Raw genomic sequence first — 26,760 nt, 5'->3', positions numbered from 1 at the left:
GGAAAAATTCAAAACAAGAAGTTAAAACTCAACTCCATTAACTAACACAGACCATCTTTTAGAAATAAGTTGCCTGCTTAGATGATTATCATATGTGTGAAAATCTCCAGGAAAGACCTTCTGAAAGGTAGGTGGAGAAAAAGGCAAGCAACCACATCCCCAAAGGCTTTGTCTTTTAAATGGGAGGGTGACTGCTTTGCTGGGCTACTCCTTTCAATAGCTGTGAATATCTACTCTTTATTTACTTATCCAGGGAAGATCTTTGGGGCTCTGAAAAGCAGGAATGGAAGAAGATGGGATCTTCAGCAACCCCAAGACTTCTTCCCACCAACCATCACCTTGCCACAAGCTTCAGGCAACAGAAGTGACATGAAAGTTCATAGGTTCGGAAGTCATCAAGACCAACCCTCACATTTTACAGTTGGAAATACTCAGGCAGAGAAGTTAAGTAACTTGCCCTAGGTCACATACGCAGCTAGTGCTAAAACTGGGATTTGAATATAGGTCTTCCTGATTACAACTCTAGCACTCTACCTGCTCCACTGTGCTGATAAAACTAGGGCAGAATGGCATGGGTTCTGTCACAGGGCACTGGATTTAAAAGGGTGTTAGATTTTTAGAGGGCTCTCAGCTAGGTGGTGCCATAGAGTGCCTGGAGTTGGGAAGACTCATTAAATCTGGCCTCAGACACTTACTAGTTCTATGACCCTAGGCAAGTCACTTAACCTTGTTTGCCTTAGTTTTCTTATTTGTAAAATGAGCTGGAGAAGGAAATGGCAAACCACTCTAGGAGTTTTACCAAGAAAACCCCAAATGGGGTCACAAAGAGCCCGACACGACTGTAAAAAATAGCACTTGTAGTCCTTTGTCATTGACTTGAGCAGCTCTACCATGGTAACTTGACCCAAGCTTAGTCCCCTCTCCTCTGCAGGAGCCCAAGGTCTATGCCTCTCTGACATTTGGGGCAGTGTTCCAGCCTTCTTCAGTCTCCAGTGAGGATGCTTTTCAGGCTGTTGGCCCTAAGGAGATAATTCCCACTTCCAGTTTTGTCTAGATCAAAACCTCAGTGAGAGGGTGTTCTGGGTGAAGACACAGAGGAATTACTATCATGTCATCACTTAATCAATATCAAGTGTGCTCGCTTCTGCCGCTACCTTTCATGGCTGTGAGAATACTCGGCTAACCCTTATTTTCACATTATTTTCATACATCTCACAATCCCCGTGGTAACATTTCTTTTCAGACTCATGCTCTCTGCCATCACCTCCTCCTTCTTTTTCCCATCTCTTGGAATCTTGGATTAATGTTATGCATTAAAAACACAAACATCAATCACTTACTTCGCTATAGGTGGTTAGAATAGTTCCTTTTCATTGTTTCCCCAAAGAGAAAGGGAAGGAAAGCTACAGAGATAAAAATAAAGTCTTTCAATAAACTGAAATAAGACCAAGTACACCATTTAAATGGCCCCGAGGATAATGTACCACCCTCTAGGTGGTCTTATATTAAGGACTAATTTCTGACAGTCACAGACAAAGGAGACCAAGGGAGGCAGTGTGATTTGATGAGGAGCACACTGAATTTAGAAACAGAAAACTTCTGAATCAGCTCCTTACTATCACTTTGACACTGGTCAAATGGCTCTGTTTCTTCATCTGTAAAATAAATGAATCAGAACAGGTAATTACTAAAGTGCGTTTCATTTCTAAATCCTGTGATCCCAATCTTTATAGCTCTAATGAGAGAGAGAGAGAGAGAGAGAGAGAGAGAGAGAGAGAGAGAGAGAGAGAGAGAGTTTGTGTAAGGGAAGAAAATAATCATTTATGTAGCACTTACTATGTGCCAATCATTGCGCTAGGTCTTCTCACAATAACTGACCAGTGCTATCATTTTTATTTTACAGTTGAAGAAACAGAGACAAACAGAAGTTAAATGAGTTACCCAGAGTCACACAACAATTAAATGTCTGGGGCTGGCACTGAACTCAGGTCTTCCTAACTCTAGGTCTGATGCTCTATTTACCTCACCACCTAAGATAAGTGTCCTTAAAAGAAGTATGAGGGGATCCAAGTTCTCCCTCTTCTGGAATGTAAGAAAAGAATCTTTTAGAGGTTTACCCTGACATAATAACTCTGGGTCTCTAAAGAAATTGAGTCTTTCCATATAGCAGTGTTACATCCTTGGAGAGAGCCAGCAGAGGATGGGTGTTTTCATCAACTGATGACAAACTAGAGTTGAATTGAGATGGAATGATGGAATTCCAAAGAATCAAAATTTCAGATGACCTGAATGGAGAGTAATGGAGAGATGTACAAGAAGTGGCCAAAAAAAAAAAAAAAAGCTATCATCCAGAAAATTTGTGATCATTCAATGAAATGGGTCAGTCCTGTAACAAGAATAAGGGACAGCAGGCCCTCAAAACCTGCATTGGTACTCACAGAAGTACCTAGAAAAGGAGTTCAGTAGATTTATGGAAGGGCATAATTCAGAATGTATGGATGTACCAATGCACTAATTAAATCAAAGGTCCATTAGTGAAGTAAAGACTTCCTAGGGGTTATTCTTATACCTGAAGTATAGGGTGTTCATTCTTGTGAAGCAACTTCCTACAGCATGTAACATATCAACTCTACAAACAGTGTGGTACAGTTAGAGTCAGATGGCCTGGATTTGGAGCCCAGACTCTACCATTTCCTGCCTCTTTGACCTTGGGCAGATCACTTAATCTCTCTGGGTTTCCCATGTCCTCATTCTTAAAATGAGAGAGTTTGGATGAGATAATTCCTTCCTACTCTATATCTATAATTCTAAACTAAATTCCAGAGATCTAGGCATTGCTAAGAGTGTCAAGATAAATGCTCAGGCTTATTAGTGTCACATTGAGGGTCATTTTAAAGATCTTCCTTTTGTTTTTTCTTGGAATACCTACCCCTTTCTTTTCCACTAGGTCTTTACTCACTTTCAGGAACCCATCCCTGACAATTCTAAGCCATCTTCATCAATGATTCCTATTGCACTTGTAAATACTACCTATTTAATCATTTGTCACAGCGGTCAGCCCTGCCTGCCCCATTGACTGCCAGGTCTTTGGATAGACCATACCTTTACCTTTTTGAGTATGGAGAATTTGCATGGGGCAGGCGATCACATGGTGGCCAGAAGAAACGATAGAAGGACACTCTCAAGGTCTTTCTCAAGAACTTCGGATTTGACTGTGCAACATGGGAGACACTGGCACAGGACTGCTCAGCATGGCGTGCCCACATAAGAAAGGGTGCTGTGGTCTTTGAGCAGAGCAGAATTGAGACAGCACAAAGTAAATGTAGGAGTGCAGATTTGGGGTATTCACCCCAAACATTCACACGGACTATCTGTGCCCAACCTGTGGTCAAGCATTTCGAGCTCATATTGGTCTGATCAGCCACAGTTGGACACACTGAAATTTCATTTTACAACGGTAATGTCATTTTGGTCCTGTCTGAAGACAAAGGAAAACAACCAACCAACCAACCTTTACCTTTTTGAGTATCCACTCCAAGCCTTAGTAGTATCTGGTAAGCACTGAGTAAATGCTTGACTGTCAGAATTGCTTAATTTCTCAAAACAGTGGGTTGCAGACCCACGACATCAGGTCAGGTCACTTAGGGTGAACATGAAGAGTTTGGGGCATTTGGAATTTCTTCTGTTTGAACAAAGAGGGTTTTACTTCCACAACCTCATAAACCATGTAGTAGATAGTGTAAGACCATTTTGTAGGAGATTTATTACATTATTTGGAAAATAACTGGTTCCCTGGGGAGGCATGCAAATAAGTTTATAATTCAGTTACGTTAAACTGCTGAAAATCATCAGCTACAAAAATAAAAAAAAAAAACTAAACTACCTTCTAAGAAAAGGAGAAGATAGAAAGGCACGCATACTTCACACATCAGCACTCACAGCAGCCACTAGTTAATTTGCCTAGGTGCTAATTATTACAACAACGGCATTTTGACTGTCTCTTGCTAATAGAAGGTAGGCTATATACCCTTCCCATCTTTTCATGCTCCACCAGCTACGGTGGATTAGCTTATTGCCATCACAAAAAATAAGATTCAACTACTGTATTTTCACCTGATTAATTGTCCTCTTTTAAGGACTTGAATTTTAAAAAGCTTTCCTTTATTTTTTTCTCAATTACATGTAAACAAAAAATTTTAACAATCATTTTTTAAAAACTGAGTTCTATATTCTTTTCCTTCCCCTTTTCTTGCTCAATAAGGCAAGTAATTTGATGTCATATATATATACACACATATGTGTATGTGTGTGTATATATGTATATATGTATATATATCATGCAAAAACATTTCCATTTTAGCTGTGTTGCAAAAGAAGATGCAGTCCAAAAAGCAAACAAAAAACCCAAAGAATAATGAAAATTTAAAAAAAGAATGCTTCAATCTGCATTCAGACTGCATGAGTTCTTTCTCTGGAGGTAGATAGTATTTTTTATCATGAGCCCTTAGGAATTGTCTTGGATCAATGTATTACTGACAAGTTATCATTCACAGTCATCATTGAACAATGTTGCTGTTACTATGTGCAAGGTACTCCCGGTTCTGGTCACTTCATGTCTTTCCACATTTTTCTGAAAATACCCTGCTCACTATTTCTTATAGCACAATAGTATTCCGTCACAATCATGTACCATAACTTGTTCAACCATTCCCCAACTGGTGAGCATTCCCCCAATTTCCAATTCTTTGCTATCATAAAAAGAGCTGCTTTAAACATTTTTGTATATGTGGAGGCTTTTTCTTTTATCTCTTTGAGGTACAAACATAGCAGTGGTATGCACACTTTTATAATCCTTTGGGTGTTGTTTTAAAAGTAAGAGGCTTTCTTTATAGCAATGAAATTATATGTGGGACCTAGATTATTTCAGTAAACTAATTTTCATATTTGATCTCACTCTGGATTATTATTAAAACTATGAATGATCTTAGGAATACCAGTGATTGAAAATCAGTGAGATAAACAGGGCTCATTCACATGGTTTGAAATAAAAAAGACCACCATCCTTCCAAAGTATTCACCATTATCAGACACATTGTAGATGAAAAACTATTACTTTTAGTGGTTGTCAGTAAAATGGCTGAATTGCAGTTTGACCACACCAAGAACATAGATTTATTTTGCATGTACTCACATATACATATTGTCCCCTCCATAAGAATGCTTTTCTTTTAAGTCACAGATTTTATCATTTGGTTTTTCATGCCCCAGTGCCTTGCGTATAGTAGATGATTTTTTGCTGTTATTGATGCCATGGTCTATCTACACCTTAAATATATGTTGTTCAAAGACCAGACTTTGACTCAGTGTCCAACTTTTGAATGTTCTTTCTGAGGATGAGGAAAAGGATGGAGAAAGGGAAATGTTGACCCCTTCTGTGGTTTGCAAATATACTCTTAAACTAAAGAAACCATAAGGAAAACAGTCACCAAGTCAAAGGATCAGAGAATCATGACAAAGTTCCAATCTAAAATGACACATTTTAAGTAATGACTTATTTTTTAAAACGAAAAACAAGAGGAGAAACCATATTTTCCAAAGATTTATTGAAGCAGTAATAGGTTGGTCAGACACTGGCTGGAAATAAAAAGCAGTTTTATGGTATTCAAAAACACTTCTTAAAAAAGTATGAAAGCACAAGATATCATTGTAAACTAGATTTTGTTGTAAACTTTCTAAATCTTTTACGAGGGTCAGTTCGTAAGAACTAAAGCCTATTCCATTATAGCTATCCAAATCTATCTTGCGCTCTTGGAAAACTGCAGAAAGGCACTTAAAAGCTGTTTCTTTAACATATGGAATTCTCTTTTCTTCTTGCTGGTAAGATTCTACTGCAGTCAGCTCACACTTTTCATTCCAGATCATCATGATGTTGAGAAGTTTCATTGATGACCTGTGTTTTTTTAAAGGGAGAAAGGTAAAAACTCAAAATACGATTTAGAATTGGACTAGAATCTCAAATCTCAAATTCCTCTGTTTAAAATGGGCTTTGATGTTCAGAATCCTTTGGTTCCCCACCCCCCAATAAACTTGGGAAGGTAACAGAATAGCATTAAAGAATAAAGAGTTGAGCTGGAAGTTGAAATTCCATTTTGAAAAGAATCTTTGTTTTGGTCCATAAAACGTATAAATAACGTTATCACTTCTAAAATGCATTTTCAGGAGGGATTCTTCCAGTTACTGGGTGTATTTCTGGGTTGGTTATGTGCAGTAGAGATTGTAAATAGGAGTGAAATACTTCTGGCCTATTTGCATATGCTTTTCATAGAGTGTTAAACACTTTTATGGGCAAGTATATAGATGGATATTTTTACGGTGGTTCTGACAGATGCTCATGGGTAGCTCAAAAGTACACAGAAATGTATGTAAATCAGACACTCTGGTGTTCTTGTTTACCTTCCCTTTTTCCAAATACAACTCAACCATCAACACGTAAAAGTGTTTGGACAGTTCATTTCACTTGGAGGTTGCCTCCAATCCCCTGATCATAATTCGGCAAACTGCAAGGTGTCAAGAGACTAGCTGGCAGCATGTCCTGGCACCACAGGGTAGGTGCAGGGAGGAGCCAATTTGTCCTAGTCCAGCTATGTCATTAACTGCATTTTGCCAGTAGAATATAGACTATGGCTCCCTAATCAACCTTTATTCATGCTTCATCTCTTGCATTAGATTTTCACAAAGGTAATACAAATGGTAGAAGTGAAGATCACTCCTTCAAAACCTTCAGCTACTCTAATTTCATCTCATCAGTTACAGCTGATTGAAGATTCCAATTTTAAAAGGTTGTATTTTAACAACTGAAATTACACATTGAGTCAAGATGGATCAAGGTCAAAGGGCCCCTGGGGCATCTTAATCTGGTCTCACTTATTTCCATTTCCAATTAGCCATCTTGGCAAATGCAGATTAACTGCACTGCAGGAAGAGTCTCATCACACCTTCAGGTACCACATAATGAGTTGGTTAAGTGTCTGTTTGGGATGGGGGATATGAGACTTCTAGTCACTCTTTAGAATCCGACTGTGTAAATGTATAATTTGGGAATATCTGGGTAATAGTATGACTTGCAAGAATCTTGGTTCCTCCTTTACTTAGCTCACCCATTCCCTTAATTCAGGGGATACCAACCTGTCCATCTCTAGTTTCAACAGTCTTAATTAGCAGAGTTCTCTTTGAATGGGTGTCAACCAGAGGGTGTGAGTCAAGGTTGGTTTCTGAGGAGAGATCACACATAAGAGAGAGAGAAAATAAAACTCAAATGCAACATAAGAATTTTAATTGAAGAGTGATGAAACTTTATGGCTGTTCAGTATAATGATTCACCACTAAGAAGTCTAAAAGCTTGAGTTGTGCTTTAAGGTCTTTGACTGATTTTTAAAACCTCCATGTTTAAAGCATTAAGAGGTAATTAAATAGTTTGGGATTGAGCACCTCCCATTTAGGCTTTAGATGGACACGCATCCAGAAAACAAACAGTCCTAGACTCTGGACATTTAGTAGAATTTGCACTGACACGTTATTATCAGATCCATTCTAACAAAAGATGACCTTTCCCAGAAAACAAAATGGCTCAATAGTTACGGGCTGCTGACTTCTTTAGAAATGAAAAGCCAAGTACTTACCCCTCAGATTCAGGGAAGAGAAATTGGGAAGAGGCAGAGCAATTCTGTAAGGAAATAAGGCAGGAGAAGGGTCATGTTACAGCAATTTCAATGACAGGGAACAGCTATATAGCAGTACAGGCTTTTGGGAAAACCATACTTCTAAGAGGCGATTACATTACAAAAGGGCCTAACTTTCCAAAAGTTTACAAAGGATTCCTCTAAATCACCTCTTTGTTGAGTGTGGCTGTGATTTCCCCGCCCCAGAAACACAGCCATTGTTCTAAACTAGGGAAACCCATCCATGCACACAAATGCACATTCTGACCTGCTCTCCTCTCCTTCCAGCAGTTTCCTGTAGGTGGCAATCTCAATATCAAGCGCCATCTTGACATTCAACAGGTCCTGGTATTCACGGAGGTGGCGCGCCATTTCTTCTTTCATGTTCTGGATTTCATCCTGCAGGCGGCCAATAGTGTCTTGGTAGTTAGCAGCTTCAACAGCAAAGTTCTCCTCCATTTCACGCATCTGGCGTTCCAGGGATTCATTCTGCAAGAATGGAGAAAGAGCTTTAATATTAATTCACAGAGAGCCACTAGGGTTCCCAGTTGATAGCTTTTGCGCTTAATCTTAATCGTGTCTTCACAATGCGGAAAGCTATGCAGCTATTTTCAAGCACAAAGAAAGAATTTTCACCCAACAAGCTGAAACAACTTTAAAGACTATAATAAAATACCTTTCTCTGAATATTATTTTTATTTGGGGGAGGGGAGCCAGGGAAAGGAGGTTATGTACCAAATCCCTTCTTGTTAGGAAAGATTAAACTAATGAATTTCTGGCCCAGTATTAACTTGAATTTATTCTGAGATAACGTATTTTGAATTAAAAATTTTTATCTCTTCACTGTAAATTCCATTCCTTCAATATTCTTCTTCTCTACTGTAAATTACTATCAGATTTACCATTAGATGCATTAGGAATAGATGGGAATAGATGGGAAAATTGAAATCTGCTCATGGTTCAGGTTCTCTTACTTGTATTCAAGTTAACTTTATATAGGACACTATGTCAACAGAATAGAAAGTTGACTATTCAACTAAAGGACTTGCCTTCAAAAATGAATGAGAGATATTAAATATAAATGGAGAATACTCCTTTGAGAAATTGTCAAACTTACTTTAAGATAAAAAAATGGAAACCAAGACCAAATGCGCTGTCCCCACCCCCACCCCCACCCCCACAAAAAATAACACTGTACTCACAGTTCCTTTAAGTGCATCCACCTCGCAGGTGAGGGACTGCACCTGTCGTCGGTACTCATTAGATTCTTGCTTAGCCTGGCGCAGGGCATCATTATTCCTATTAGCAGCTTCAGAGAGATCAGCAAACTGTGGAAGAAGAAATACAAAGTTTATTTTGTATAAAGACCTAGACATGTATACATTGTCTCCCCCAGAATGTAACTTCCTTGAAGGGAGGGATCCTGTCATTATAGTCTTTGTATCCTTAACACCTAGTAAGAGTACTGGGTTTAGAGTAGGTCCTTCCTTAATGCTTGTTAATTACTTCCTAGTCAAATAACATTCAAGCATTCTGCCTCCCTGGATAATTCAGTTCTATTTCTATATGTTTAAAGATATCAGGCTGTCTGGTTTTGTACAACATGACTTGGATACATGGCTAGTTAATCTTTTCCTTATGCTACTGAAGCTTATCATGGTGTTTTCTACCTGGAGGACTAAAAAACCTTTAATAGGAAAATGCAAAAACTGAGCATAGTACAAACACTAAGTTTAAATTTTTATATTGAAATGGGGAAAACAACCCTTTAAAAAAACAGTTTTTATTAGGCAAGTCAGAGGAAGAAAAGATAGGGGTATTGACTAACATTTTAGGTCACTATTATCAGATCCCCTTACTCAAATAAAATATCTTGAGGATGTATGTTTTGGAGGGAGGTCCATTTCAATAGTGATTACTGAAAAATAATGGGAATCTGACAGGAGGCCGAAATAAACTTCTTTCCATGGAAACTGGATGTTTGGAATCAAAGAACTAGTCCTACACAGGAATAAGCATCATTATAGGAACTGAGGAGCAATGGCAGGTACCCAAGTCTCCTCAAAACACAATTATTTTCCCTGGTAACTAATCACATTGGTTCATGCTCTTACTTTGGACTTGTACCACTCCTCAGCCTCCTGAAGGTTCTTGGCAGCCACGCTTTCGTACTGCTGACGGACATCACGAAGGGCTGCAGTGAGGTCAGGCTTGGCGACATCCACATCGATCTGAACGTGTTGCTCTTGAATCTGGGCCTGCAGTTCTTGGATCTCCTGGGGTAAAAAAGAGTGGATGAATGAATCAACCATCTCACAGATGTCATCACTGTTCTCTCTATAAAATTATGTCACAGGACTCCATTTACCTCATCATGAAGTTTCTTCAAGAAAGCAATCTCTTCTTGCAGGGATTCAACTTTACGCTCCAGGTCTAGACGTGCCAAAGAAGCATTGTCAACATCCTGATTAAAAAACAGAAGAGTTTTTGCAATTATATTATAACTTCAATTAATAGATTTGAGAGGCCTTCCTATAACACTGGCCTTGGGAACCCATGTCCTACATAATCTTATAGCTTCAACCATTTTATATCGAGGTTTTTGAATGAGATCTAAGGGATATTTATTTTATCCTCTGTAAGAAAGGGCTAAACTGAGATTTTTATATAGTCTGTTAATTAAGGTGCTAGCAGGATATTAAGTGTGTAATTATATGAAATTACTGGTTGATTTCCAAATAATGCTTATTTTGTACATCAATGGAACACAGGTATGGGGCAACTAGGTTCAGAGTAGTGGTGTCAGGAAGACCTGAACTCAAATGTAGCCTCAGATACTTAACCACCTGTATGACCCTGGGCACGTCATTTCACTTCTATCTCAGTTTCCTCATCTATAAAATGGACTTAGTAATAGCAACTCCTCCTCAGGGTTGTTGTGAGGATCAATTGAGATAATGTTTGTAAAGCTGATAGCACAATGCCTAGCACATACTAGGTGCTATATAAATGTTAGCTTTTGTCAATATTATGTATTATTAAGAATGCTTCTGTTGTTTCAACCAACACGTTACTTTAACAGATGCTCCAGGACAGTTCTGAGAAGCAGTGACAAACGCTCATTCGTAAACCATGCTTTTAGGGAAAGAGTCAATCCAACTATTCACAAACATCTGGGAATATCATCTAACAAAACTGGATTTCAAAGTTGAGATCTTTTTCCATCTGTGTGACACAGAATGGGAGAAGGCCTAGACTCATACCCATTCATGTACTGCAAAGACTTGAATTCATATCCCAGCTCAGACAGTCACTTACAATGTCATCCTGGGAAAGTCAATTCTCCCAATCAAGCCCCTGTTTCCTCATATGTAAACTGAGGATAATCACACTAGCATTATCTGCATCTCTGGTTTGTTGTGCAGGAAAAGTGCTCTTTATACTTTCACATCTTCCATAAATGTTGAGTTATCTTTGAGTATAGAAGTAGTAACAAAAGTTTAAGGTTAATTAAGGTTAATCTAATTATGCTAGTCTGTTCGTTTAAGGGACATGTTGGACAATAAAATCCATCGTTTGCTAATTGTTTGTAATTTTTAAATACCACTTTGCTCCTACACCTTAGGAGCAAACACCAGTTTTCTTCAGGACTTGTCTCCAGTGTCATCTTCTACATGAAGCCTTTTCTAAATCCTCTCCTCCTGCCCCCAGCTGCCTCCAAGGTAAACAATGATCTTGTTTCTTTATTACATATAAACTTATGGAGAAGTGTGTCTCCCCTGACAGAACGTTTAAGTTGTGGAGGATTGTGGCTGTATCACTTCTTTACTTATGCTGCTAACACCTAGCATATAGTGCCTGACACACAATAGTTGATTAATAAATGCTTACTGATTGACCTATCTAGTCAAGTTGCTTAAATCTCCCTCCTCCTCTCATTTGTAAAATCTGGATTATTTGTCTAAATTGTCTTAAAGGCTCCCTTCTCAATTTAAAATACATTGACAACTTAGCAGGCTTGTACAACTTCTGATGCCTCATACCATACCTTCTTCTGGATATACATGAACTCAAGTGAAAACCTCAAATCTTTCACAGAAAATTCACATCTGAATAGACCACGATCCACTCCAGATTAAGAGGATTTTCAGAAATAATAAATCAACAACACTGTGATAAAATAACCCAACTATGTCAGTTATAAAACTGCATGGGTTTTAGAGAAACACATCCATTCTGTGGAATGTCAGCCCTTCCTAAAGTTACAAAGTCATGATAATGATGCACAGAAAAGATCCCAGGCCCCCTAATGCTGGACAAAAACCAAATGGTCCCAGGCAGCTGTTCTAGTACTATCTACTCCACTGAAGTAACATTTGGATTCAGTTTAAAAATACTTAAGGAACTTTTTTTCCAACATCACAGAGCTTTTAAGATCTAATTTCATATGACAATGGTAAATTTAACAGAGTACCACAGATGAACTATAATGAGATCTATTTAATTTTCAAGCTTGCAATCTAAGAATGACACTAGCTAATAGTTCCATGGCACTTCAAGGTCTGCAAAGTACTTTAAATTTTATCCTCATTTTATCCTAATTCTGGGAGATGGGTACTTTTATTATCCTTTTTACAGATAAGGAAACTGAGCAAGAGGAGATGAAGTGACACATAGCTACTGAGCATCCATGGCTAGATTTGAATTCAGGTCTCCCTGACTCCAACTCCATTGTACCACCTAACTGATTTTTTGTTTTGTTTTTGGGAGAAGGCACTCATGGAACCATAAAGTTTCATGACAAATTGAAACAAAACAATGTGCCCTACCCCAAATCTTTTAAAATAAATTTTTAGGTACCTCTTTGTTTCCTAGGATGTATGAACCATGTCTAGTATTTCAATACTCTAGCTCTGGATATGTACTGTCACTGCCAAGAAAAGTGCCAAGTGAAGAAAAACTAAACACCTTGGATTCACCTTTGTTTTGCATCTATTTGGCAGCTGAGCTGCGTCAGCCTTTTCTGAACACCTTAAAAGTGTATGTATCCTTTTCCTTCCATGGGTTCAAGTCTGTTACTAGAACTTGTTTCGAAATGACTGTTTAAAATAAATCTCATTATTACTCTTAAACAGAAATGTGTATGTAGAGCTGTTGCCTGGTCAAGACTTACCTTCATTTGTCTCAGCACAAAACAGATTTAGTAACTCCATTTGTAAACAGTCATATTTCCTAATCAGAATGTATGACCTTGCAGGTACAGGGATTATTCCTTCCCCTTCAGAAATGTCTATATTTTATCTTTTAAGATATATTTGGTGGGACACTTTCTACTCTACAAAATTCAGAGACACTTGTAACACTCTCATTGAAATAAATCAATTAAGTAATGGATAAGTAAAAAAAAGATCCAATTTTGAGTTTAAAAAAATTGGTTTGCTTTTTGTTCAACTCTGAGAATACTTATGGCAAACAGTTCAAAGAAAAGTGCCACATGGGTCCTTCTACAGGGCTGAAGAAAACATATTACCTTCATTTAAGTCCCAAGATTTGCTATCACCTATTTATAAGTGTATAGGACAAAAGTCACTCATTCTTCACAAATGAGTGAATAAAGACAACAGTCCATTTTTCTATAACATGTAATCATATCTTTTGTAATTTGACAAATCCACTTTGATTTAGTTTGGTAGATAGGCATTTTTACCCTGAAATGGTGACTTACAAATTTTTAAAAACCCCACTAAAATGTCACTAGAATGTGATACTGACAAACTCAAGTGAATGAAAATGTGATCAAATCATTCAAGATCATTGCTTTCCTGCCAATCCTTCAAAAGGGAACTGCATTACCCTATCCTCCTCTCCCCATTCATTTTTGTGATCCATTTTATGATATAAGGCACTTTGTAGGTCATGTAGTCCAAACCCCTCATTTTCCAGTTGAGGAAACTGAGACAGAAGGCGCTTAAGTCATTTGCTCTAGAGCATACAAGCAGGAAACTACAGAGGCAAGATTTGAATCTGAGTCTTCTAATTTCACATCGTTCACTCTTCTCTCTTCTCTACACTTCACAGTTTATCCTGGTATAAGTATATATTTGTATGTTTGTACACATGTATGTATATATCTTGGATCTAAATATCCTAACACTTCCATCCAGGAGAGACTAGAAAAAATCTTAATCTAATAATGAGCTTAAAGTATGCTCTCAAAAGTGCATATATTTACTCAAAGTTTAAACAAGGTAACCATTCTATACTTCATTTTCCTTTTTTTTTCTGAAGCAATGGGGTTAAATGACTTGCCCAAGGTCACACAACTAATAAATGTGAGGCTGAATTGGAACTCAGGTCGTCCTGACTCCAGGGCTGGTTCTCTAAGCACTGTTGCCACCTAGCTGCCCCTTCATTTTCCATTCTCTTCATACAGCCTCAGATTTCTCAAAGTTCTGGAGCATAACATATCTGTTTTGAAAATGCCACTCGAAACCCAAGTTTAGCTTTCTACTCTGTTACCCCTCACCCATGAGAACACCTTTTTAAAGAAAAACTTTTCTGGAAAAGGAAATTACAAACAAAAAGATAGAAGAGGGGTCCTATCAGGACCAACTCTGACTAAAGTCCTTTGAAAAGTTCTAATGTCATATCTAATGTGCTGCTCAGGTTTAAGTATAACTTTCTCTTATAAAATACTCGTCTCCAATTAAAAGTGATTACATATTCTGTAAGAATGCAGCCTGTTGCAAGCTTTCCTGTGAACACAAAGACTCCTATTCTTTCTCTCTAGGCGACCCCACTTCCCAGAAAGTCTCTATCTACATTCCATAGTGAATCCCATAGAAACCACTAATACTCTATAGCCAGCTGGACAGATGGCTCCTTTTCACCCTTATTAAGATAAAAAAATAGTTGTGTGTGGGAGCCCTTTTGTTTTATGCCCCATCTAGTTTGCTCTACAATAGGACTCCCCCTTTTCTCTACCTCCCCTCCCCCATCTAGTTTCTGTCTTGATTCTATTTATTCACAGCAAGTCCTTCCTAAAATAACATTTATTTTACTTTTTGAACCACTGTGTGTTGCACTTCTTTTGGCTTGGAAACAATACAAAAATGTCAAACTTCTTTGACTGCAGCAAATAGCAATCCCACTCAAATTGAGGTTGCTCAAATCTGCGTCTCAGAACGCAAGGGAAAAATGAAGACTGTCCCGTTCTTTGAAAACTTGAAACAAAGTTAAAAGCTAAGGAGGATTATATTACCGGCCTTTGTATTCTCTGGTGACACCCAGGCCAATCCCCCAGTTCCTGGGGAGCTTGGATCTGGCACCTGGCCGCCGCTAGAGGGCTGCGCCAACAGACTGGAAGCTGTTCGAAGCCCAGTTGGGGTTAAGGACCAACTTTTAGAACTGCGTGTCCGATGGACAAAGGTGGCGGGGAAGGAAAGCTACAAACCTGTCTGAAAGACTGCAAGGTGCTCTCGGCTTCCTCTCTCTGCATCATCTCCTCTTGCAACCTGAAAGAGTGACACATCAACCAAGGAGGAAGCGGGAAACCGCCAACTGGGCTGGACAGGCCACACCCAACCACCCCACCCCACCCCATCCCCGGGGGAAAGAAGCAATTCTTCAAGGGTAGACCGCTAACTTGGGCTCTTTCTCCTGGGCTCCTTTGAGGGAGTGGGGGCTGCAGCACCTTGGGGACCCTCTGAAGTGAGACTCGGAGAAGTGAGCAGCTCAGTGAGGGTGACCAAGGCCGTGGCGTCATTGCCCTTTGTCTCGCCTCCCTCCCTCTGGCCATAATTTTCTTTTTTTTTTCCCGAGGCTCTTCGGAAAAGAGGCAAGGAAACTTGGGGAAAAGTTAGTGAAACTCTTTCCCGCCTCCAACAAGGGGAGAGTTAAGAGATAGGAGACATTCGAGCAACTTTTTAAGGCCAGTGCATGGTTAGAATAGAGAGGGAGCCGTGGAGAGCTGCAGGAGATGAAGGGCGGGGCGACCTCCACACAGATGCCAGACCACAGTCCCCTACTTCTCTTCCTTCCCCAGCCCGGGCTCCCTCTCCTCCCCACCCCCCACCCCCACCCCAGGGCCCAAGGGCGTGGCAGCCCCAGAACAGACCGGGGATGGAGCCGCCAGTCTGCATCCCTCCTCCTCCCCACCTAGGTGAAAGGGACAATGGACCCCGGCCAGCTAGCACGCTCTTACTTCTCGCGGAGCCGCATGATGTCCTCGGCCAGGTTGTCCCTCTCCACCTCCACCCGGGCTTTGTCGTTGGTAAGCTGGTCCACCTGCCGGCGCAGCTCCCGCATCTCCTCCTCGTACAGGTCCCCCAGGCGCGACTTGCCCTGCCCTTTGAGCTGCTCGAGCTCGGCCAGCAAGATCTTGTTCTGCTGCTCCAGAAATCGCACCTTGTCGATGTAGTTGGCGAAGCGGTCGTTGAGCTCCTGCAGCTCCACCTTCTCGTTGGTGCGGGTGTTCCTGAACTCGGTGTTGATGGCATCGGCCAGAGAGAAGTCCACCGAGTCCTGCAGCAGCCTCACTCCCGGGATCGGGGCGCTGCTCCTCAGGCGCACGGCCGACGAGCGTGTAGCGTACACGCCACCTGGGGAGGACGAGTACACGCTGCGGGTGCTGCTCGGCCGGATGGCGCTGCCCAGGCTGTAGCGGGTGGTCGAGGTCACGTAGCTGCGGCTGGAGCTGGGCCGGCCGCCGGCGCTGCTGCCGCCGAACATCCTGCGGTATGAGGAGGAGGATACGGACCGGGTGGACATGGCTGGAGGGCTGCTGCGTGGAGCGCGACCCGCGAAGAGAGAGGGGCGGTGGCGGTGGCGGCGGCGCTGGCTGCAGCTAAGGCGACAAGAGCCGAGAGACTGGAGAGGCAGAGAGCGGGACCCCGCTTCGTGGGCGACTCTTATATCGGCGGAGGGGGCCCCCGCCGTTGGCCAATCCCCGGCTACTCGCCAGCCAATGGGGACCCAGGGAGAAAGGACAGAGTAGGGAGGGTACGGGGAGAGGGTGTTCAGGGGTGGGGTCAGGGTGGGCGGAGGTGCCGCCCTTAGCCCTCCCCCGTCTCCCCCAAACTGGGCGGAAAGCCCCATCCCGTTACTTTTGGGGCTGGGCTCGGAATCCTGCTGATTATCCCCCGCAGGAGGGGGGTGATTCTCACCTTTGGGCACATTGACAAAGTAGGAGAAAGCTTAGAGGAAGTTGGGGGACCCACTCAGAACGCGACATTGGAAAAGGAGGAGAGAGGTCTAGGAGACTCTTCCAAAGAGGCGTAGTAGGAGGGGGTGGGAGGGGCACCTTGGTTTCCAGCCAAAAGGGCGAAAGGGAGGCCCGAGGAGCCAGAGGGACTCTGCCAGGAAGGACCAGAGTGGCGAGACCCTGGCCAAGGGGGAGGAAAGGCGGGGGGAGAGTGATTTCTCGGCCATAAGGGAAGGAGGCAGCGAGAAAGAAAGAGCCTGAGATTTGGGAGGAGGGAGAAGGGGGCGTGCACTCGAGAAAATGAAGTTGTTCAGGCATTGTTACTTCCCCTTTGTGCCAAGCGGAAGAAGAGGGATGGGCCCATTTCTGCGAATTCATTTATCCTGCTGGGCCGTCCTCGGTGTCTAGGGACCCTGCGGGTTTTGTCCGGAATCGGACGGTCTGGAGTCCGAGGGAGGGGAGGCGGTAGAGCAGGATGGAAGGAATGCGGAGGGGGAGGAGGGGGGAAGGGACCGTGAATCACTGGAGATGAATCACTGGGCCGTGGTTGCTTGGAGAGGCTCGTCTCCAACGCTCAGCTTCAGAAACCGTTAGATAAACTCTCTCCTCCGGTCTGGATGCGCTCATTTTCTACCCAACTTAGAGACAAGCAACTACTCTGAGCTGTAGCAGACGATGTCTATGTGCCCCCCCTTAAAAGGGCCCCCTCCTGCCTGGGTACTGCTTCTCACTCTTCTATCCTGAAGAGGGCTTCGCTCCAGGATGAAGGGGTGTGGCTCCATTCTTACTAGGAGGACATTTCTGTCGATTTGTGCGTCTGAAGAGCCTGAGTTAGGGGGTATCCACCCATCCCCTCTAGGTATACGGAAGGGGAGAATCTTCAAAGTGTCCACGTTTCAAGCCTGTGTTTGGGCCGTTCTCCTTCCATGAAGTAAATCTTTTAAATGATCAGAAAGTTTTATGTAAGAAGGAAACCATATAAAGTTAACCTTCCCTTCCAAAAAAGCCATGTTTTGAAACAAGCCTTTCAAAAGCAAATTGAATTGACTGATTTTCTCATTTTGTAGTAATATCCAGAAACTATTTCGGAGGTATAAATATAGCTCCATTAAAAGATTAATGAAGTGCTAACCCTTAAGACCAGATTTAACTAATGAATTATTTTAAATGGGAAGCAATTATACCACAAATGATGAAATAGGGATGTTTGCAAGAACGTAAAGTTTGTATTGCGAGTAGTACAAAACATTACAGCTTCTCATTTTAAAAGTGCCACCGATATGGAGAAATGATACCGGCTTATGAGCAATCGTAGAATATTGCAGGTTCTTCTGCTCCTTGGCTGTGAGATGGGTTGGGGGGTGAGAGGGAGTCATGGAATTAACATAGGAGCCAAGGACCCTGATCCAGGAAACCAGAGGTCCTGTCATGTACCAGTACTAGGTAAATGATAAGAAGCTCAATGTGATGTTAGAGATTAATAAGACAGAACTCAAACATTTTGCCATTAACTATCTAGTGAGGTTAGAACAGTGTTGAACAGTGGGGACGATAGGCATGAAGTAACAGCTTAGAAGCTACAATTATCCTAGTTTTAGAATGATTTTAATCCCTTGAATTTTAAATCGTAAAACTTTAAACCCTTGAAAGCATTAACTAAAGGACTACTACAAAAATAAATGCATCTTGACGCTCCTAGGGATACAGAGAGGAAAAAAAGTAGGATCCTGTTTTCTTTTTCCCTTTGGATGCTGAAAGTTACCTGTATTTAAGGAATGTAGTTCAGAGTTAAATAAAGAAGTTTATTATGGGTCTCTTTCTACAAGCCTCTTTCAGTCAAGACTGTAGTTTGTTTTCCTCATTTCAGTTAAATTGGGCAAATGGAGCTGACAAGGTTGAGCTGTGAGAGCATTTGAAGCACAAATCTTGCACTGTGGCTTTCTTTATTCATGCTTTCCCTGGGAGGCGAGGGTCACACGAAAAGAACATTCCTGGGGCTCACTGTACTGGCAGAGCAGCCTGTGTTCCATGTTACCATCCTGTTTTCTGAGAGGTCTTTATTTTAACTGCTGCTTAGGAAATGTAAGTCCATTGTGAGGTTGCCTGGAACCCTTAGAATAAGAAAGCCTATCTATCACCCCATAAGGGAAGAAAAGGGGGTAAAGGCTCTGTCCACCGTATAGAAGAAACTAACATTCTATATTTAAAAAACTGTTCAGCCAAGTTTAGTGTTCTGTACCTCCTGGGAACTCTGTGAATGCTTATTGACTGACTCATTGGCAGAAGATAAACCTCTGAATAAACCGAAAAGAGATTTTGGTGAGGTTTGACAGTATTATTTTTAAAAAGGTCGAGAAAGTCCAGCTTGCATTCTTTATGTTACCAGTATCCTTCTTTTCACCACTTCTCTTCAATTAGCTGTGATTTTTTTCAACATTTGTTTTGACAACATGTTTGGCATGTCCTAGTACCGCTCTTATTCTGTGGACTTTCTGGCAAATTACAGAACCACAATTACAAAGGACCCCAGAAACTACCATCCAGTCCATATCTGGACAAGATCGCTGTCTACAGGATCTAACAAGTGCTGATTCCCCCATCCATTTTAAACCCTCTGGAACTGGAGAAGCCAATACCTGTTGCTTACTATCTATGTGTCCTTGGGCAGTCATGTCTCCCTGAACCTCAGTTTCCTCAGCTGTAAAGTGAGAAAGTTGGACTAGATGACTTTGAAAGACCATCTCTAAACCTATTATTCTATGACCTCTGCAAGCAGCACATTTCACTTTAGCATTGCTCTAATTTTGGGAAAGCTTTTCTTACATCAAGGACATCTTTGCCTCTTTATACCTTCCACTCATTTTTCCTACCTCTGCTCCCAGGGTACAAAGAGAACAAATCTAAGCATTCCACCATGTGGCAACCCTTCAAATATTAGAAATTGGTTATCATGTCTTCAATAAGCTTTCCCCCCCTCCATACCAAATATTCCCAGTCCACTAGGCACACTTTCCTTTATTCCATCAGAAATCACCTTAAAGTTTGACGCGATTACTGTGAGAAACACTTTTATGCATTTATTTCAAGAGCCTGGCAGGCTTTAGCAAGTGTTGAATTAATTCTGAAGCAATAAATACAGTGTCCAGTAGAATGTTTAGCACACAGTGGGCACCTAACAAATATTGCTGATTTATTAAATATAGTAAAAATGGATGTATCTAAGATGGATGTATGTAATGGATGTATCTTGCCTTAAATGCAAGAACTAATCCTATGTTCTATCTAATTTTCTTGATGACAAGGAAACTACTGACTTCATTCTTACATTTTTGGGGGAGATTACTGTGTAAGCCTCTTCAGAAAGCATTCAAATGTTATTTCATGTACTAATGAAGAGAAAGAAACAAGCTTTGAAATGATAGAAAGCAAAGCAATTTATAAGACTGAGAGATGTAGGGTTGGTACTACTCTTATCTAAACTGTGTACTTCTGGTGCCTAGCATGGTGTTCTACTCACTGAAGACAGCTAATAAGTGTTTGGTATTCCTTTTGCTTTGAATTTGATTGGATCATAATTAATCAAAATAATTGAAGACAGAAAATAGTATATTAAATGTTCAATCAGTTCTTAGAATTTGAACGGGTTGCCTTGTGCTCCATAGGAGAATGCCCATATTAGTGAAATCACAAAAGTCATCGAAATATTCAAATTTCAGACTGTTGACTCATTTGTAGCTTGTGGTCCACTAAATCCCCCAGATTTTTTTTCCTACAAATCATTGACTAGCCACATGTTCATTGTCTTGAATTCATGAAGCTAACATTTTCAAGAGAAGTGTAAGCCTATCTACTTAGGGCTTTTAAATCCCATCTTATTAGACTCAGCCTAATATTCTGGTCAGTCCAGATCTTTTGGATCCTGACTTAGTCATTCAACTTGTTAGCTTTTTCTCCAAGCTTTTTGTCATCTGGAATTTTGGTATGCCTGCCATCTGTGTATTTGTCCAAATCATTGACAAAAAATGTCAAACAATCTCTGGGTCCAAGTACAGATTCCTTAGGCCCTCCATTAGTTTTGATATAAAATCTTTAACTCATTTAAGCTTGGCCATTCAACCAGTTTTTAATCCATCTGACTGTAACACCAGTCAACTAGCATTTATTCCAGGGACAACTCCAAGTACTAGGAATACAAAGAAAGACCAAAAAGAAAATAGTACCTACCCTTAAGCAACTCAGAGTCTAATGGGGAAGAAACATATAAATCAAACAAGATAGATATAGGATAAATTTGGAGGTAACATCTATTCCTCAGCTGAAGAACATAAAACTTCATCTACAGCTGATCTACTCATCAAGTAACGCTGTCACAAAAAGAAGGAAAATAGAAGTAGTCTGGTATGACCCATTCTTGATGAAACCATGCTGATTCTTTGTGATAACTTCTCCCTTTTCTAGATGTGCATTAACTCACCCTTTGAGAACACATTAGTTCCATATATACAAAAATATTTATAGCAGTGTTTGTCACAGAATCACAGAATTTTAAAGTTTTATAGAAGCAAATAACTAGAAATACTTTGGGATCTCATCATTCATTTGACTAGTGACTAAGAAAGTGGTGACAAATGATATAATGGAATATCATTGTGCCATTAGAAATTAAAAATATGAGGAATTCATAGAAACATGGCAAGGCATATGACCTGACAGATCGATATAAGTAGAACCAGAAAACCATGTGTCAATCATTCAGCAAGCATTTATTAAGTGCCTAGTATGTGCTAGGAGATGTGATAACAGTAGGGATAAAAAAGCCAAAACAACATATTTTCTGACTTCAAGAAGCTCAAGTCCTGAGCTTCAAGCCTTCAGGGTGGATTGAAAGAACAGTAAAATGAACATGAGCAGTGTGAAATTGTAATAAGTTTTGCTCCAGTGAAGAGATGAGAATGTATCTTCTCCTTTAGAAGAAGTGAAGGACAGTGGATGTGAGATGTTGTATAAACTTTCAGGTATGATCAATGTGTTGTTTGATTTCACTGAACTGTTTTTAGTCATAGGAAGGCTCATGTGGTAATAGATACAGCAGTGGCAGAGAGATATTTTCAGAAATAAATGTACTATTAAAACCAAAAGTCACAAATATAACTTTTTTTTTAATTTTAGAATTTTGTTAGGAATCTATTCAAGCTCCCTGGTCCATAGTTTGCAGAGTTGATTCTGTTCTCTTTTTTTGAAAATTGGGACATTTAATCATTTCCAATTCTTTAATATCTCTCCATGATGTTTTAAAGACTACTTATATTGGCAATGTTACCAGTTCTTTCAGTACTCAACGATAAGTTTTTTGTGGTTGTTTTTGCTCCATCCTTTCCAACTCAAAGTTCATTTTCCTTGACAGGGAAAGTAGAAGTTGAACATATAAGATGAACAGCTCAGACCCTTCTCTGTCATCAGTTATTATTCAGTCCCCCAAGAACAACAGTCATATCCCTTTTTTGGTTTCCTTCTTTTGCCTCACATACTTAAAAGAACAAATCCTCTGATTGTTTTTTTCGTTTGCAAGCTTTCCCTTATTCTGAGCTTTAACATTCCTAATGAATACACTTCTTCCAGGTTATACCATTCTTTTGCACTCGTCCTTCACTACATACTCTTGCTTCTATTGGCTCTATATCTCTTTTTAAAATCTAAGTTAATGAGTTCCCTGTGCATCCACATTGATCTCTTTAAACAGCCACCCCCTTTCCTCCTCAACAGAATTATATCCATTTCAGAATTTCAATCTTGATAACTTCTCATTCCTCCAGGGTTGACTTCTCCAGACTAACATAAGGTCATGGAGTACAATCTATCCTTTCTCTGAACCTTTTGAAGCATGTATGTTCTTCACAAATTTAGGAATTCTGTCAGAGAATACCTAGCATGCTTTTCTCCTTCCTTATCACAAATTTCTAGATGGAATGGTCATTTTCCCCTTATATTTCCATCATTTCCAACCCAGAAATCGGTTCTTGATGATGTTTTTTTTTTTAAAAAGGATTTTCCATCCTTGATTCTTCTGCTTTTTGCAGAAGAGAAATTATAATCAAGTCATTTTGCAAAATAGAAATTATAATGAAGTCAATAAAGAAATTATTAGCTGCCCTGCTTGGGCCAGAGAAATAGAACTCTTGTAGATGTACAGAGAAGTTTCTTATCACTTATGAGTTTGTGCCAAACTTGTCATCTGTCCCCCAATTTAATCTCTTTATTCTATGTGTCCAAATAATCTGCATAATAAGCCTCAATGATGATACCACTTCAGTTTTGTCTCTATTGCTCTTCACACAAAATACTTTCTACCATTGTTCTCCCCGTTTTGGTTGCTGGATTTCCTTGAAGGAAGTATATCTATTTAACACAAATTGCTACATGCCCAGCTCTGCTTTTACTGCTTTCCCCCCAAATATTCCAGAAGCATATACCAGTGGACATATGCCATATAGGCTCCATCTACCAAATCTTAGTGATGCCCTATGAACTCTAATTTTCCTCTATACATTAGGATCTTTAGAGGCAAGTGGAGCAGGGGATGTCATGGTGGGAATAGAATCAAGATGACATAAATTCAAATTTGCCCTCAGACCTTGGACAAGTCCCTTAAGCCTCTGTTTGCTTCTGTTCACTGACCTGTGGAAAGGTAATTATATATATGTATATATACATATATGTTTATAATAGTACTTGCCTCCAGGATCAAATGAGATAATTGTGAAATGCTTAGCACAGTGCCTGGCTAAGGGCTTCACTTTCTTTCCCAAGACAACATTTAGCAATGCTTTCTAGGTGTCTTCTGGGAATAGTATTTCTAACCATACTAATTCCCATAAATATAGAGTAGTCATATGGTCTAATAGGTCATGAAAGGTTCTCTGGATTGGTACCCCAGAAGCAAACTTCTCTATTGTTGCTATTAGATTGTCAGTGAGTAAGAATAGTCTGCATGAATTTTAAGAGTAGGTAACAGTCGTTTCACTGTGGCAGAAATCGGGACATCACATCCTCTGTTTAAGTCACTGCATCTTCCTTGCTCCTCATACTTGCTACGCTGAGATCCTTGGCTTTGTTATTCTCCCAGCATCTCCTCTGGCTAGCTTTGGTGGCACTGGAGCTTTTCACCCCCAGAACTATCTCTTTCCTTCTCACTTGATTAGCACATTTTCATCTCATTAGCCCTTCTCATTTTGCAACATGACAGTCTTATCTGGCTATATTTCCCTTTTCTAACTAACTGCATACCTTGTTCTACCAATTATTTTTATCGTCCTTTACCAACTTCTTTCTCCTTATTCTCTTTCTGGAATCCTTCCTTTCATTCATCTTGAACTGTCTCCCTTCATCTTTCTTCCTTTACCTTTTCCTCATGTCAACTTTACCAACTCTAATTTCCTCTTCCCAAATTCAATCTCTTACCTTCTAATTCCCTAAACCCTTGAAATCTTAACATCATTTTAATTCAAGTCCTTCTCTCACACACCTTTCCTCTTTCCCTCTTCTTTCTGCTCACAGAAGACAATATTTCCTTGTTGCTCATCCTTCTCCCTATTGTTCTTGGTCCCATTTCCTTTCTTCTCCTCCAGTACCTCCTTCCTTCAGCAGTTATCTCCTCTTTGACAAAAACATGCGCAGTCTCAATGCATCATGCCTTTCTTTTCTGTCCACAAAATGCTCAGTTCTCTAATAATTCTAATAAAAATTATACATGATTTTTCCATCTAATCTTTTTCCTTTTTATTGCCCAAATTCTTAAAATGATTGCTGATACCTCTTCATCACTTCTCTTTCTTCAACTCCTTGCAGTCTTACTTCTGAAACTTGCCTCTCAGAGGTCACTAATGACTCCTTAATAAATGGCCTTTCCCCCATTCATATTGTTTGGCAGATAGTAAAGCTTAGTAAATGCTTTATATTCTTTCATTTATTCCTTATCCACTTTGATAGTTTGATGGCATTTGACATTGTTGACTATGTCCTTCCTTCAGAAACTCTATTTTCTCTTATTTTTCTTTCCTTTTAAGCTACTTCTCTCCAATTATATGTCTGAATCCTTATCTTTTTCCTAATTCCTTAATATGGGTATTCACCCAATTGGTCCTTTTCTCTTCTCTCTTGAAATATCTTTCCTTTGGCAATCTCCATTCACTTCCACAACTTCAGTGATTACCTCCATGCACCTGACTAGTAAATCTCATTTTCTAGCCTTGATTATTTCTCTAAGCTCTAGTCTTGAAACTCCAATTAACTAAAGGATGTCTTTGCATGACTATCCTCCCAAACTTCACAGTGTCAAAGTGGATCCTTTGTTCGCTGTCTGCCCTATTCAACTTCTTGAAGTTATTTTTGACTTTACCCTATTCCTAACCTTTACCAAGTTGCTTGCCAAGTTTTATTGATTCCGCTTCTGCTCCATCTCTTTATCATCCCCTTCCTTTCTCTTCCAATTTTTGCCACCCTAGTACCAGTCATTACCTTCTGTCGAAACTATTTCATTAGCCTCTCAACTGGTATTCGTTTTTCAACTCTCTACTTCATCCAACTCATGCTTTACACTGGTTCCAAATAAATCTTCTTTTTGCACAGATCTGTCAATGTTACTCCTTTCCTCAAAAAACTTCATTGGCTCACTTATCTCTACTGAATAACGTTTGTACTCCTGTACTTGCCATTTAAGGTCTTCCACAACTTGGGGTCATTCTACGTTTCATCTTTGTCTCACACTGTTGCCCTCCATGGAGTTTTTGCCCCAGCTAAATTGGACTACATTCTATTCTGAAAGTACATAATCTAAGAGTTGGAAGGGACCCTAGGTCATTCAGTTTAACATGTATTTGAACAAGAAACCCTCATGTAACAGACCCAACACTTTTCATCCTCCCTTTGCTTGAAGTCTTCTACGGGTGGGAAGGCAGAACCACAAAAACATATAAGGAAACCAAAGCTTTAAGAAGTTAAGTGACTTGTTCAGGGGCACATAGCTAGTATATGTCAATGGCAGGACTCAAACTCAGCTCTTCAGAACTCCAGATCATATGTTTTTTTCCCACAATTCCAGACCTGCATATGAGGAATACACCCTGTGCTTTTCCCTTCCTCATTATCTTTGGTCATACTATTTGCTATGACTGAATGTCCTTACTTCCTTTCTTTGCTAATGAAATCCTATGAGTCTTTCAAATTGTATTTAGATGTCTGCTCCTCCAGGAAGTGTCCCCTAATCTCCAGTCCCCACCCTGAAAGTCAGTAACATCCTCTTTTGTCCTCATACAGTTCTTTGTTTTGCTACTCTGTAATGCATATAGCATTTACTATTGTATATTTTAGTTGTCCATAGTAGTCTTTTCAACTCCACTAGGGTGGAAATTATGTCTTTTCTATACTTTGTATCTCTCCCATTTTGTGAAGGTTGATTAGCCATGTTGTTGAAAAACAAAAACCCCAATCAACCAGCCAATTATTCACTGAGCATTTATTGATATATACCCTATGTTCCAGGGTCTGTGCTATGTGCTGGGGATTCAAATACAAAGAACTCAACAATCCCTATTACAAGGAGCTTATATTATAATAGAGACTTCTTTATATTCTTTTTTTTAAACTTACAAAACTTTATCATTTTAAAAAATGCCAATTGTCTCTAATGGTACTATATGGTTACAAATCATAGGGTATTAGTCTCCAAAGTATCATAACTGTAGGTGACCCAAAGGACAATGGAAAGTTGCATGGTGGGCATAGGGAGGCTATAGCATATTATCACATAAGAAGTTATAAGAGCTGTCTATCCTCCAGGAGATG

At 40.0% G+C, this 26,760-nt stretch overlaps 1 protein-coding gene across 1 annotated transcript; it reads right to left on the bottom strand.

The window, feature by feature from the left end:
• Positions 1 to 5,586: 5,586 nt before the first annotated feature.
• VIM (vimentin) lies at positions 5,587 to 17,174 on the bottom strand. The gene is made up of 9 exons (XM_072651630.1): positions 15,922 to 17,174; positions 15,172 to 15,232; positions 10,087 to 10,182; positions 9,833 to 9,994; positions 8,921 to 9,046; positions 7,987 to 8,207; positions 7,680 to 7,723; positions 7,186 to 7,271; positions 5,587 to 5,950 (listed from the first exon to the last, which is right to left on the bottom strand). Exons 1-9 carry the CDS (start codon positions 16,812 to 16,814, stop codon positions 5,909 to 5,911), a joined length of 1,731 nt encoding a protein of 576 aa, XP_072507731.1. The 5' UTR covers positions 16,815 to 17,174; the 3' UTR covers positions 5,587 to 5,908.
• Positions 17,175 to 26,760: the final 9,586 nt, after the last annotated feature.

The sequence above is a fragment of the Notamacropus eugenii genome, chromosome 3, assembly GCF_028372415.1.
Source record: "Notamacropus eugenii isolate mMacEug1 chromosome 3, mMacEug1.pri_v2, whole genome shotgun sequence".
Classification (NCBI taxonomy): domain Eukaryota; kingdom Metazoa; phylum Chordata; class Mammalia; order Diprotodontia; family Macropodidae; genus Notamacropus; species Notamacropus eugenii.
Note: the sequence above shows the minus strand (reverse complement) of the source record. Positions and strands in the feature narration are given on the sequence as shown.